The sequence below is a fragment of the Brassica napus genome, chromosome A5 (assembly GCF_020379485.1).
Source record: "Brassica napus cultivar Da-Ae chromosome A5, Da-Ae, whole genome shotgun sequence".
Lineage (NCBI taxonomy): Eukaryota > Viridiplantae > Streptophyta > Magnoliopsida > Brassicales > Brassicaceae > Brassica > Brassica napus.
In genome coordinates, this window is record NC_063438.1 from 12,168,758 (window position 1) to 12,183,023 (window position 14,266).

The 14,266-nt window shown below is 40.3% G+C and overlaps 1 protein-coding gene across 1 annotated transcript; it reads left to right on the forward strand.

The window, feature by feature from the left end:
- Positions 1–12,896: 12,896 nt before the first annotated feature.
- On the forward strand, positions 12,897–13,752 carry LOC125608587. Its single transcript, XM_048779003.1, has 3 exons — positions 12,897–13,012; positions 13,124–13,199; positions 13,327–13,752. The coding sequence occupies exons 1-3, from the start codon at positions 12,897–12,899 to the stop codon at positions 13,750–13,752; spliced, it is 618 nt and encodes a 205-aa protein (XP_048634960.1).
- The last annotated feature ends 514 nt before the right edge of the window (positions 13,753–14,266 follow it).

Sequence of the window (14,266 nt, forward strand, 5' to 3'; positions counted from 1 at the left end):
TGTACTCTTTTTCCTTATCGGGTTTTGTCCCACTGGGTTTTTCCGAAAGGTTTTAATGAGGCAACATGCAAGCATACTATGAGTTCTGATCCGGACATCTCAAGCCGCGACCGGTCTATTGCTTTTCTTTAATTTATTTCGGTTATGACTATGGCCATTTGTCTAGGCCTTTTTATCTTTTAGAGTCCATTAAGGAACAGCTATTTAAACACTTGTAGTAGCCAAATTTTCGGCAAGTCTTTTATGAAATCGAGTTTTGCTTTAGCAAAGAAACCCTAAGTCTTTCAGTTGTGTGAAACATTGAGAGCAGCCGCGTGACATATCAAAGAGCCGATCCATTGTTCTTTGTGGCGTCCATCGATCCATTCCATTCCTTCTCTGAATCTTGAGAGAGACACACGTCCAACAAGAGCCGGAGCCATAACTATCCTCCTATCCGACCTAGGCATCTCGCTGAGAGAGACATACGTCCAGCAGCAGATTCCATCCGCCAATCTACTCCTTTCTCTATCTTTTGTTTTTAGATTTCATTCATCCAATTCTATAAAAACCAAAAGAATCATATCTTGTTCTGTTCTTGTTCCTATTGAAAACTCACTAAAGGTTCCTATCTGTTGCAGGTTCGATCACAAGCAAGAGACGAGCCGGCCCGTACCATCCATCCGAGACAAGGCTGAACCGCGGATCGGTCATCCGTCCGTCCGTCCGTCCGTCCGTTCGACCCTACGACCCATGCCTACAACATTTTGGTATCAGAGCTGAAGTTTCCTGCGAAACTCAGTTCTTCCTGAACCCTAGCCGTCACAATTCAAAAAAAAAAAAATTTACTTTCCTTTTTTTTTAAAATTTCGGATTGTTCTCCAAGTTTTCTATTTTTGCATTTAAAAAAAATTAAAGAAGTTTTACTTTCTTTCCAAGTTTTCGAAAGTCAAAAAAAAAAAATATTCATCTTTCCTTTTTTTAACTTGATTCGATTTTTACCATAAATTTTGCATTTACTCTTAGCCTTGGTCGATACTCAAAGTATCCGACCCAAGCAACTATTTAACCCCCCTTGCCTTTTAATCTTTCTTTGAGTTTCTTTGCAGAGAACTATGGGAGATGTAGGTCAAGACCAAGCGGCCATAAACGCTCAACTCTTAGCTGACAATGAAGAACTGAGGGCGAGCCTTAGGACTATCACCGCCGAGCTTGCTCAGATGCGGCAGGGAGGCAGGCCCAACGGACCTCGACCACCAGGAAGGCATCAGCCGGACCCGCATGACACTGACTCGGACGCGGACAGTACCGATGATACGCGCAGTCAGGACGAGGAGAGGCCGAACCGGGGAGGTAGGAGGAACGCGCGAGGACCCCGGGCCCAAGTAGGAGGAGGCCGCGACCATAGGGGAGGTCGAGACCGAGAGGAGGAAGAGCCTTGGTTGGGAGGCAAGGCGCTTAAGCTTCATCCCCCAACGTTTGCCGGCAAGGTTGATCCGGATGCCTACATCGTGTGGGAGAAGCGCATGGAGTACATCTTCGACTATTATCAATATAGTGAGGCCAAGAAGGTTGCCCTAGCAGCAGCCCAGCTGACGGACAATGCTCTTTCGTGGTGGGATCGAGACGTTGCTAAGTCCGGGCCAGTGTGGAGAGCGCGTAATTGGACCGAGATGCGGACCAAGCTTCGCGCGAGGTACATTCCATCTTACTACCAGCGTGATGTGCTAAAACGTTTTCAAAAACTTACGCAGGGAACTAAGACTGTGGAGGAGTACTTTGAGGAGTTCGAGGCACTTAGGAATAAGCTTGAGACCGACGAGCCCGAGGAGACAATGATGTCCCAATTCCTGGAAGGGCTGCAAGACCGCATTGCCCGCAAGGTGGAGAGACAACACTATGAAGACTTCAACGATCTATTGCACTTTGCTACGCAAGCCGAGCAGCACATCAAGCGCAAGACGGCCAGTACCAGCCGCAGCAAACCTGCTTGGACTCAACCGGGTTCAAAGCAAGGCGACAAGGGCAAGACGATTGAGATTGAGAGCCGATTCAAGACCAACCAGGCTGAATCGTCTAATGCATCTAAGCCGGAGCAGGGTAAGACTCAAGCCCAAAATTTGCGTACTCGTGACATCATTTGTTATAAGTGTCAGGGCAAAGGCCACTACGCTCGGGATTGTCCAAACAAACGAGTGATGGTCCTAAAGGGGGATGGCGAGTATGAATCCCAAGATGAGGCAGAGGCCGCGGCCGCGATCTCTGATGAAGAAGTAACCGACTACCCGGAGACAGGCGAGCTGCTAGTGACCCGAAGAGCTCTTAGCACCCTCTTTGACCCAGAGACCATCCAGCGGGAGAACATCTTCCACACCAGATGTAGTGTTGATCACAAGGTATGTAGTTTGATCATAGATGGCGGATCTTGTACTAACGTGGCTAGCAAGTATCTTGTTGATAAGCTAGGGTTGGTCAAAACTGCCCATCCTCGACCATACCGTCTCAAATGGCTCAATGATGAGACTGAGCTCAAGATTGCCGAACAAGTTGTTGTGTCCTTCAGTATTGGCAAGTACCAAGACCAGGTCAAGTGTGATGTTGTGCCCATGCAAGCCGGCCATATACTTCTCGGAAGGCCGTGGCAGTTTGACAAGGAGACACTTCACCATGGCCGCACCAACATCTACAGTTTCGTCCACAACAACAAGAAGCACAGCCTAGCACCTCTCAGCCCTCAAGAAGTTCATGATATGCAAAAGGCAATGACGCAGTCCGGCCAGGTAAGTAACACTAACCTTTACATGACTTCCGGACAAGTGCTTAAATCATTACAACGTGAGACACAGGTGCTACTAATGATCTTTAAGGAAGGTTGTTTTGCAGGTTTAGAAGCTCCTGAAGTACCGGACGTAGTACAAGACCTCATGGGACGTTACAAGGATGTCTTCCCTGACGAGATCCCTGCCGGTTTACCCCCTATCCGTGGCATAGAACATCAGATCGATCTTGTACCCGGCGCGCCACTACCAAACCGAGCCGCTTACCGTGTCAATCCTGAGGAAGCTAAGGAGCTGGAACGGCAGGTCCAAGACCTCATGGACAAAGGCTACATCCGCGAGAGCCTTAGCCCCTGTGCAGTCCCGGTCCTACTAGTGCCTAAGAAAGATGGGACATGGCGCATGTGTGTGGACTGCCGAGCCATCAACAACATAACCATCAAATATCGGTACCCTATACCTAGATTAGATGATATGTTGGATGAACTGAGTGGGTCTGTTGTGTTTTCTAAGATTGATCTCAGGAGTGGATACCATCAAGTCCGCATGAAGGAAGGAGATGAGTGGAAAACCGCCTTCAAGACCAAGCAAGGTCTATACGAGTGGCTGGTGATGCCGTTTGGCCTTACCAACGCCCCTAGCACCTTCATGAGACTCATGAATGAGGTCCTCCGACCTTACATTGGTAAATTCGTGGTTGTATACTTTGATGATATCTTGATTTACAGCAGGTCTTTAACTGAACACATGGGACACCTAGAACAGGTTTTGAAAGCCTTAAGGCAAGAAGGCCTTTATGCTAACCTTAAGAAATGTGTATTCTGCACTGATCAGTTGGTATTTTTAGGCTTTGTTGTGAGTTCACAGGGACTGAAGGTTGATGAGGAGAAGATCAAGGCCATACAAGACTGGCCGACCCCGACCACGATCGGACATATCCGCAGCTTCCATGGACTAGCCAGTTTCTACCGACGATTTGTGAAGGACTTCAGTACCATTGCCGCCCCAATGACCTCCGTGATCAAGAAGAATGTAACCTTTGCTTGGGGTCCTGCCCAAGAGGAGTCTTTCAACAGGCTTAAATATAGTTTGACACATGCACCGGTCCTAACTCTTCCTGATTTTGATAAACCTTTTGAGATTGAGTGTGATGCTTCAGGGACAGGGATAGGAGCCGTACTGACCCAAGGAGGCCGGCCAGTGGCTTTCTTTAGTGAGAAATTGAGTGGAGCCGCCCTCAATTACCCCACCTATGATAAAGAGCTATATGCTCTAGTAAGGTCACTTGAAACTTGGCAACATTATCTTCTGTCTAAAGAGTTTATTATTCATACAGATCACGAGACTCTTAAACACTTGAGGGGCCAGACCACACTCAAGAAGAGGCATGCTAGGTGGCTGGAGTTCGTGGAGACTTTTCCTTATGTGATCAAGTACAAGAAGGGGAAGGACAACGTAGTGGCCGACGCTCTATCCCGACGCCACACGCTCATTACCACCATGGAGGCCAAGATCATGGGTTTTGAACAACTTAAAATGTCTTATGAAACTGACCCTGATTTTTCTGAGCTTTACAGTAACACGGCTAAGGGAGCCATGGGTCCATTCTATCAGCAGGACGGGTTCCTCTTCAAGGAGAAGCGCCTGTGCATTCCTCATGGTTCCATGCGAGACTTACTGACACGAGAAGCTCATGGGGGCGGGTTGATGGGGCATTTCGGCCGAGACAAAACCCTGAGCGTCCTCTCCGACCACTTCTATTGGCCCAGGATGAGGCGTTACGTCGAGAGCCTATGTGCCAAGTGCACTGTCTGTCTCAAAACCAAATCCAGGTCGCATCCTTATGGTTTACACATGCCTTTACCTATTCCTATTGCACCATGGGTTGATCTGTCTATGGACTTTGTGCTGGGCTTGCCCAAGATAGAACACAAGGATTCTATTTTTGTTGTAGTGGACAGGTTCTCCAAGATGGCACATTTCATTCCATGTTCCAAGACCAATGATGCAAGCCAAACCGCTGATCTCTTCTTCAAGGAAGTGGTGCGCTTACATGGAGTGCCACGTACCATTGTGTCCGACCGAGACACAAAATTCCTCAGCCACTTCTGGAGAACATTGTGGAAGAAGCTTGGAACCAAGCTCCTCTTCTCGACCACTTGCCACCCACAGACTGATGGTCAGACCGAGGTAGTAAACCGTACACTCTCTCAGTTGTTGAGGGCTACGGTGGGTAAGAACCTTAGAAATTGGTTGAGTTGTTTGCCTTTCATTGAGTTTGCTTATAACCATGCAAGGCACTCTATTACTAACCTCTCCCCTTTTGAGATCGTGTATGGCTTTAGACCAGAGACGCCCATGGACCTATCCGCACTGCCCCCAGCCATGCAAGTTAGCCAGAGTGGTGAAAAAAGGCTGAGTTTGTGAAGAACATGCACCGGCAAGTCAAGGAGACTTTGGAGAAGAAGGCTGAACGGAACAGGATTAAGCTCAACAAGGGACGCACAGAAGTTATCTTCCAACCAGGCGACTGGGTGTGGCTCCACATGAGGCCAGAACGGTTTCCGGAAGAGAGGAAGAGCAAATTATCCCCACGAGGGGACGGACCTTTCCGAGTGCTAGACCGGATCAATGACAATGCCTACCGGCTAGAGCTGCCAGGTGAGTTCCAAGTATCCCGAACGTTCAATGTGTCTGATTTGTCTCCTTATATTGCAGATGACGGAGATGTTCTGAGGACAGAACCTGTTCAAGAGGGAGGGGATGTTGTAGTACCCACGACTGAGGTTCCCATCATCCGCAAAGGTCCTACCACAAGGTCCGGCTCAAGGGTTATAAGAGCTGGATTTGCCAAAGCTGTCCAGGAGTTGCTTGCACAGGAACAAACCGGATTCAAGCAACTATTGATCCAGGAGTTGGCCGACTTAAAGCTTGAAGACACCAGCGAGCCATTAGAGGTTCCAGACTCCTTCCATTCAAGCCAATTCTCCTCCATCGACCAGAATGAAGCCGGCCTGATCATTTCCACCTTCATCCTCAATCCATCCAACCAACTTGCTTCCGGTTCAGAGATGTAGCCGTCCATCAGAAGGAGTAGTATGTGTTGTACTCTTTTTCCTTATCGGGTTTTGTCCCACTGGGTTTTTCCGAAAGGTTTTAATGAGGCAACATGCAAGCATACTATGAGTTCTGATCCGGACATCTCAAGCCGCGACCGGTCTATTGCTTTTCTTTAATTTATTTCGGTTAAGACTATGGCCATTTGTCTAGGCCTTTTTATCTTTTAGAGTCCATTAAGGAACAGCTATTTAAACACTTGTAGTAGCCAAATTTTCGGCAAGTCTTTTATGAAATCGAGTTTTGCTTTAGCAAAGAAACCCTAAGTCTTTCAGTTGTGTGAAACATTGAGAGCAGCCGCGTGACATATCAAAGAGCCGATCCATTGTTCTTTGTGGCGTCCATCGATCCATTCCATTCCTTCTCTGAATCTTGAGAGAGACACACGTCCAACAAGAGCCGGAGCCATAACTATCCTCCTATCCGACCTAGGCATCTCGCTGAGAGAGACATACGTCCAGCAGCAGATTCCATCCGCCAATCTACTCCTTTCTCTATCTTTTGTTTTTAGATTTCATTCATCCAATTCTATAAAAACCAAAAGAATCATATCTTGTTCTGTTCTTGTTCCTATTGAAAACTCACTAAAGGTTCCTATCTGTTGCAGGTTCGATCACAAGCAAGAGACGAGCCGGCCCGTACCATCCATCCGAGACAAGGCTGAACCGCGGATCGGTCATCCGTCTGTCCGTCCGTCCGTCCGTTCGACCCTCCGACCCATGCCTACAACACACCATCTCTCCTCACGATCTCTCTCACACCTCTCTTCACCATCTTTCACGCCTCTCTTCACCATCTCTCACGCTTCTCTCCACCATCTCTCATGCCTCAGCTCTCTCTCTCTCTCTCTCTCTCTCTCTCTCTCTCTCTCTCTCCCTCTCTCTCTCTCTCTCTCTCTCTCTCTCTCTCTCTCTCTCTCTCTCTCTCTCTCTCTCTCTCTCTCTCTCTCTCTCTCTCTCTCTCTCTCTCTCTCTCTCTCTCTCTGATTCGAAGTAAATCCTTTTATTTTGAACTTTCAGGCAGTTCTCTCTCTGATTCTGATTCGAACTCAGGTACAATCGATCTCAACCTTTCACTTGAGAGATTTAGGAGGATTTATAGCTAGTACTGAAATCAGTAAGATGGGCATGTAAGAAAATTGCATTGTTCTGTGTTTTGAGATTATAATATGTTTTGATCATCTAAGATTGTAGTATTTGTAGAGATGGGTTTTCGATTTCAGTTATTATAAGTCTTTGATCATGTATTAATTCATTACTTCATTCACATATCAGATTAATATTGCTTTGGTTGAAACAAGTAGATTAATGGCATTACTATCTGAGTTATGTTTCAATCCTTGATTCACTTATGTTTGTATTATCTTTTCAGGTTTTGACATAAGTCACAACAAGACAACAACTAGACAAGAAGAATGGCTAATAATGATATTGTAAGTGTCTTATGCAGTTTTAGTTCCTTAGATGTTTTGTGATTGTTTTTTTTTTTGCTAGTTTAGCTTGTTTGTGTATTGATGAGACTTGTTATTTAGAACTGGACCGATGAAGAAGTTCGGTATTTGTTTACTCTTTATGCCGATGAGAAAAGAAAAGGAAACAGACCAAGGAGTGGCATGAATGTAGTTGGAAGAGAGTTCATCATAAAGAAGTTTGAAGAGAAATTTAGTAAGAGATGGATATGGGACAGGTTTAAGAACAAGGTTGATATTAGTAGGAAAGCATACGTCAAGTTTAAGAAACTCACTCATAATAGAACCGGGCTTGTCTATGATGCTATGGGAAGGTTGGAGATGTCCGATGCTTGGTGGGATCAACACATTGCGGTAAGTAACTTTCTCTTAGTTGCTTTAGTAATGTCAGTATATTAGCATGAAAAAATACAATTTGTCTTCAAGTATACTAACTTTTTTTCTCTTAAACAGGAATGGCAAGGTGCAAGAAAGTACAAGACCAAAGTGCCTCCAAACATGGATGTTTTTGAAACAGAGTTTGGTGCTGTTACTATGACTGGAGCAGAAAGATGGAGTGCTCAGCAAAGAGAAGCTAGTTTAGATTCTAGAGTAGATGCAGAAAAGGATGAGGAATCTGATTCAATTGATACTGATATGCCAGCACCAAGAGAAGAAACAAGTAGAGCTGGATGTTCAAAGTCAAAGAGAAAGCGTAAAGAAGTTGATCATGAGCCATATGTTGTTCGAAATGCAATTCTGGTAGAAAAAAATAAGATAGCTGAAAAGATGCTAGAGATAATGGCATAGGATCGTGTGGTGTTGCAACAGGATCGCAAATTCCGTATAGACAAAGTATTGGAGATACTTAATGAGCTGCCTGGAGTGATTAAGTGGTCACCATTTCACATTGTTGTTGTTAACCATCTCAAAGCTGATGAAGCAAACAGATTCTCGTTTATGTCTTTTCCTAGTGATGATGATAAGATTAGCTACCTTGAGCATATGATTGGAGTTAAGATTTATGAAGGATTGTAGCGTCTGTTTCAGTATGACTGTTTAGTAAGCTTGTTTTAAGCGTTTGACTTTTGTTTTAAGCATTTGACTCAGATTGTAGTATTTTTTAAGTGAATGAATAGTTTCTGTTTTTTTGTTATGACTTATAGTGCAGTGTTTAAGCTTATGACTTATGTCCTGCTTTGAGAAGTGATGATCGCTACTGGCCATTTTTTAAAGATTGTATTGGAGCATTGGATGAAACTCATATCTCAGTTCGCCCTCCGAAGCGAAATGCCGAAGCATACAGGAGTAGAAAACAGGAGCCGACCATGAATGTCCTTGCTATATGTAACTTTGATATGACGTTCATATATGCTTATGTGGGTGTCCCGGGTAGAGCACATGACACAAAGGTATTAACTTATTGTGCGAGGAATGAGCCCTTTTTTTCCACATCCGCCAAATGGAAAGTATTATTTGGTTGATGCTGGATATCCCACAAGAACATGGTATCTTTGTCCGTATCGTATAGTTCGGTATCATCTCGATCAATTCAACAGAGGAGGACCGCCAACTAACGCTCGAGAGGTGTTCAACCGGAGACATTCAAGCATGCGATCTGTGATTGAGCGGACATTTGGAGTGTGGAAAGCAAAATGGAGAATTCTTGACCGTAGGCATCCAAAGTATGGTTTGATCAAATGGATAAAGCTAGTAACAACAACGATGGCTCTACACAACTTCATACGTGATTCACATCGACAAGGTAGTGATTTTGTGCGTTGGCAGAGAAGAGACGAATATCATACACATGGTGATGATGATGATGATGATGATGATGATGATGATGATGATGATGATGATGATGATGATGATGATGATGATGATGATGAAGATGAAGATGAAGAAAATGGTGATGATCATGATGGAAATATTCCATATGAGCCGACTTGTGATAGAGCCATGGAAGGTTTACGTGATCATATTACTACTGAGTTGAGTAGAGGATATCGATTACCTTACTAGTTAAATTGAATTGGTTTTGTACTGATTTTTATTTATTAGTTTTATGATATTTGATTTTTAGTTTTTAAATTTGAGTTTATGTTTAGTTTATTATTATGGTTTTATTTACAAGATATGTATAAATTAAAAATTAAAACTGAGTAACTAAAAATGAAATTTAAAAAATATAAATAACTGTAATCATATTTTTGTTAAAAACTAAATGAATAATTTAAATGTAAAGATCTGATCGCAAGCGACACTAAAACAAACGACGTAGCGACAATTGCGATCAATCGCACGACATGAAAACGAACAATCCAGCGACAACCGCTGCAATCAACCGCGCGACATGGAAACGAACAATTATTGGCGACATCAAGTCGCAGTTGCTGACTCTAGTCGCTGATGCTGGCGATCACCAAACGAACAGGGCCATAGTAGGCGAAAGTACCATGTAAAATAGTACAACGAGAATATAATTGGAGCTACAATGACCAGTTGTGTATGAGAGATTAGAATAGATGGATGACGTAAGTGAAGATGCATAGTTCTAACATTCATTTTGTTCCTAGTTGGAAGTGCAACATGATATGCTACAATGTGATAGTAGAATGGAATGATCAAGCCGAAGCTGAGTAGCTAATTTGTGTGAGATTTTGACCAAGGATGATGGTTGAGTGATTTCCAGATATGAACACAAAGAAAATGGGCGATTTGGTGAAGTTTGATGAGAGATTATAAGAGATTGAGTATAGTAGATTTTGGGAGAGATTGAGAGAGATTATGAGTGAAATTGGAAATACAATGTGAAAATTGGTGAAGACTTTGCAATTGAAAATCATTTTGTATCTAATTAAAAAATATGTAATAATAAGATAATGCGAGAATTAAGAAGTTATACGATAAATACTAGTTTTGATTTTTTCCTTTGGTTGTTATAAATAAATGTGTAATATATTTGTGATATTTATCTTATTTGTATATATTATTTGATTATTGACTTTTTGAAACGTGAAAAATAATTTGGAGTCAAACTTATTTGAGAATTGTTCAGTTTTATCACATGCGATATTTTTACTTTCTTTTTCAATTTATTTCATTTGTTAGTAGACTTATATACTATACTATATAAGATGATAATTAATAATAGATTTTTGCATGAAAGATAGATGTTCCAAATTTATTGTTGTAATCCCCTTAATATTAAAGTAAAAGCATTCTTACAAACTAACCTTAGCCTCATGTGTTATTATCTAAAATGCCATTTTCTATGTGGCACTCCCACAATCACTCTCACACTCTATGTTTAAAAGTCCTTTCTTTATCCCCTATATATTATTTGAGAAGCATTACAACATTTTTTGTAGCCACATGTCATCACTAGAATGATTCTTAGAATCCTTAGAGAAATAGGTTAGTCCATCTAAATATAAAATAAGATTTTTATTAAATTAACCATAAATACATTATTAATGTGATGCATTACTTCCTTAAATAAAATTATGGAATTGCCTAATGTGGCTAAAGTATATATATGACAATTAATTATTTTGAATAATAAAGATTTGATAAAAATAAGTGTGTCTTATATTATATTTAATTAATTTTAAACTATTAAAATAAATTAAACAACCATAGTAACCATATAATAAAAATTAATTTTTTTCTTTATATGTTATATTTTGAATTTTTTAAAACGAGTATAAATTACTAAAACTGTTAAAAGTTTCACATTCAAATTTTGTGATCCATGGTTTAAATTTTTGTTATGACATGATACAAATAATTAAAAAATCATATAAGTTTTTTTTTTTTTTTTTTGTCAAAAAAAATCATATAAGTTAAAAGTCTCATTTAATAAATATTACAATAAAAGATATAGGAATATATGTATATATATATATATATATTAATCTCAGAGTGAAAATTTTGTTATCAGTAATTTAAATTTTTTGCTATAACAGATAAAAATGATAAAAAAATATGAGCAAAATATATTATTTAATAAATATTAATATTAAAATATACTATATATATATGTTACTATCATTTAAATTTAATTATATACCATATCAAATATAAAAAATATTTTTTGGATTAATAAAATTTTTTTATATGTTCGCACCAATTTAATTATATAAGTTATAGTTACTGATTTTTTAATTATTCAATATATATATATATTATTTCATAATATGTTAGAAACATATAATATATAAAATAGTTTATATATATAATGTTCATCCCGCGCAAGGCGCGGATCTTAACCTAGTTAGACTAATTATATATGCCGGCACTATTCACTAATTTGTAGCATAACATAATATATTATATGCTTCCTAATTAACAAAGCAAACCAATCAGTCTAATAGCATGCATCGAAATCGGTTATCTTATAATTATACTCCATGTTTATTCAAATCTTTAATTAGTTTTGTGCTATGATCTTAAATCTATAGTGGTTGCACCTGCATGTTTATTTGAATCTTCATCGTTGCAAACATTATCATGTATTATATTTGCAAATACATGGCATTATGTATTTAAGGTTTCACCATTAATATGTATCCCTAAAGTCACGTATATGTTTTTTAATGAAAACACTATAGTTTTTATGACAGTAAAGTATAAAATAAAAACAAAAGTTAAGTATCTAATAGAGATAATAAAAGCAACATAAGAGACGTACATGTTTATGTATCCCCAATGAACATGTACGTCTTTTTTTAATGAAAACAATATAGTTTTCATGTACAGAAAATAATATATTCATTTGGTTACAAAAAGAGAAAATAATATATTACTTTGATGCGGCTGAGTTATGTTAACGATACGGCTCAGTAATATGAAATGTAGCGGCTGACATATTAATACAATGCAGCTGGGTTATTATAATGTTAGATGCGGCTGAGTTATAATAAAGCTAGGGTTTAGTTATTTTTACGCTGTGGCTGTCTTAATTTTATGATGCGGCTGAGTTATGTGTATCGTTTTTTCATGTGAACAGATGGATTATTGGAAATCATACCAGACGCTGAAATTTGCAAGGAAAATCGATGAGTGAACTGGGTTTTGAAAGATTGCCTTCTTACTTATACATGATAAGAAGGGCAAATCCGAGTACAGTTACGCGTCTTCAAATCGATGAGCTTGGAAGATTCATATATGTGTTTCTTGCATTTGATGCGAGCGTAAATGAGTTTCCTTTCATGCGCAAAGTTGTTGTCGTTGACGGTACGTTTTTTAATGGTAAATACAAAGGGACGCTACTCACAGCACTAGCTCAGGATGGTAACTTTCATATTTTTCCAATAGCCTTCGCAGTGGTTGACACTGAAAATGATGATTCGTGACATTGGTTTTTTACGCAACTAAAACTTTTGATTCCTGACGATGAGGGTCTTGAGATAATCTAGGATATGCATAACTCGATAGGGAAAGCAATTAGAAATGTGTATCTATTAGCTGCTCGGGGAATATGCACCTACCATTTATATAAGAACATATTGGGACGGTACAAAGGAAAAGATGTATTTCGTCTGGTGAAGATAGCGGCGAGATGTTTTAGGATGTATGACTTTACTGTGATTTTTGAGGAGATTGAAGCGGTTAATCATGCACTCCACGGCTACCTCCAAAGAGTTGATGTCCGACTGTGGACGCGTGTTCATTTCCCGGGCGAGAGGTACAATTTGATGACTACGAACATAGCGGAATCAATGAACAGAGGATTGTCGAATGCTAGAGGTCTTAACATTGTTTGAATATTAGAATCGATACGGGTTATGATGAGCAGATGGTTTGCTGAACGGAGAGAGGATGCCAGATCGCAGCCAACCACGCTTACGCGTGGTGTGGAGAAACTACTACATGTAAGTCAGTCGTAACAGTAAAAATAAGTCAGCCATTATAGTTCTTAAGTCAGCCTTTATAGTTCTTAATTCAGCCTTTATATGTAATAAGTTAGCCGTTTCACATTTATTCTATTTTTCTTAATAGGGTCGTGTAACTGCCGCTAGAGATTTGACGGTACAAAGGATCGATGATCATCACAATGAAGTTAAATATGAATTTTCTGGCGAGTCTTTGAATGTTGTTAATTTGGCAAAGCGAAAGTGCACATGTCGGCATTTCGAACACGAGAAATTAACATATGTACACACAATCGCAGCTGCGGAGTACATGAATGTTTGTCGTATATCCCTGTGCAGTCCTTACTATAACAGCGCTTATTTGGTGAGCGCATACGCTGAATCGGTCATGCCGGTTGACTCAGCGCAACATGTTTCAGGAATCGTGGCTAACCAACCATGCTTGCCCCCGTCTATTTGTCAACAACCAGGAAGTCCTAAGAAAAATATGATGAAATCTGCTTTAGAAGTTGCACTTGCAAATAAACGTCCTAGGGACATGTTCTCGATGTAGACAGAGTGGACATAATGCTAAAACTTGTCCGATGTAAGCATGTGTTGTAGGAATTTTCATGTTTTTGTATTACGGCTGAGTTTTTGGTTTTCAAGTTCTACTATTACGGCTGGGTTTTGGATTTTCATGTTCTTCTATTACGGCTGGGTTTTGGATCTTAAAGTTTTTGTATTACGGCTGGGTTTTGTTTTCATGTTTTTGTATTACGGTTGGGTTTTGGATTTTTATTTTCTTGAATTACGGCTGAGTTTTTGGATTGTCATGTCTTGGTATTAGTTTCAGACGTATTTTTACACGCCAAAACAATGGCGGCATAATTAGCCAGTTACAGCTGAGGAAATGGCAAAAACATCTGAAAACGAAATGTATGTACTTAATAGTCCCTACATAACTTAATAGCCCCTACGTAATTATTGATGTCTTAAAATATGAGACGTCGCGAAGTCAATTTCGGCGGAGTTATTATAATAAACGGCTGATTTATTGAATGAAATACATTACGGCTGGGTTATGG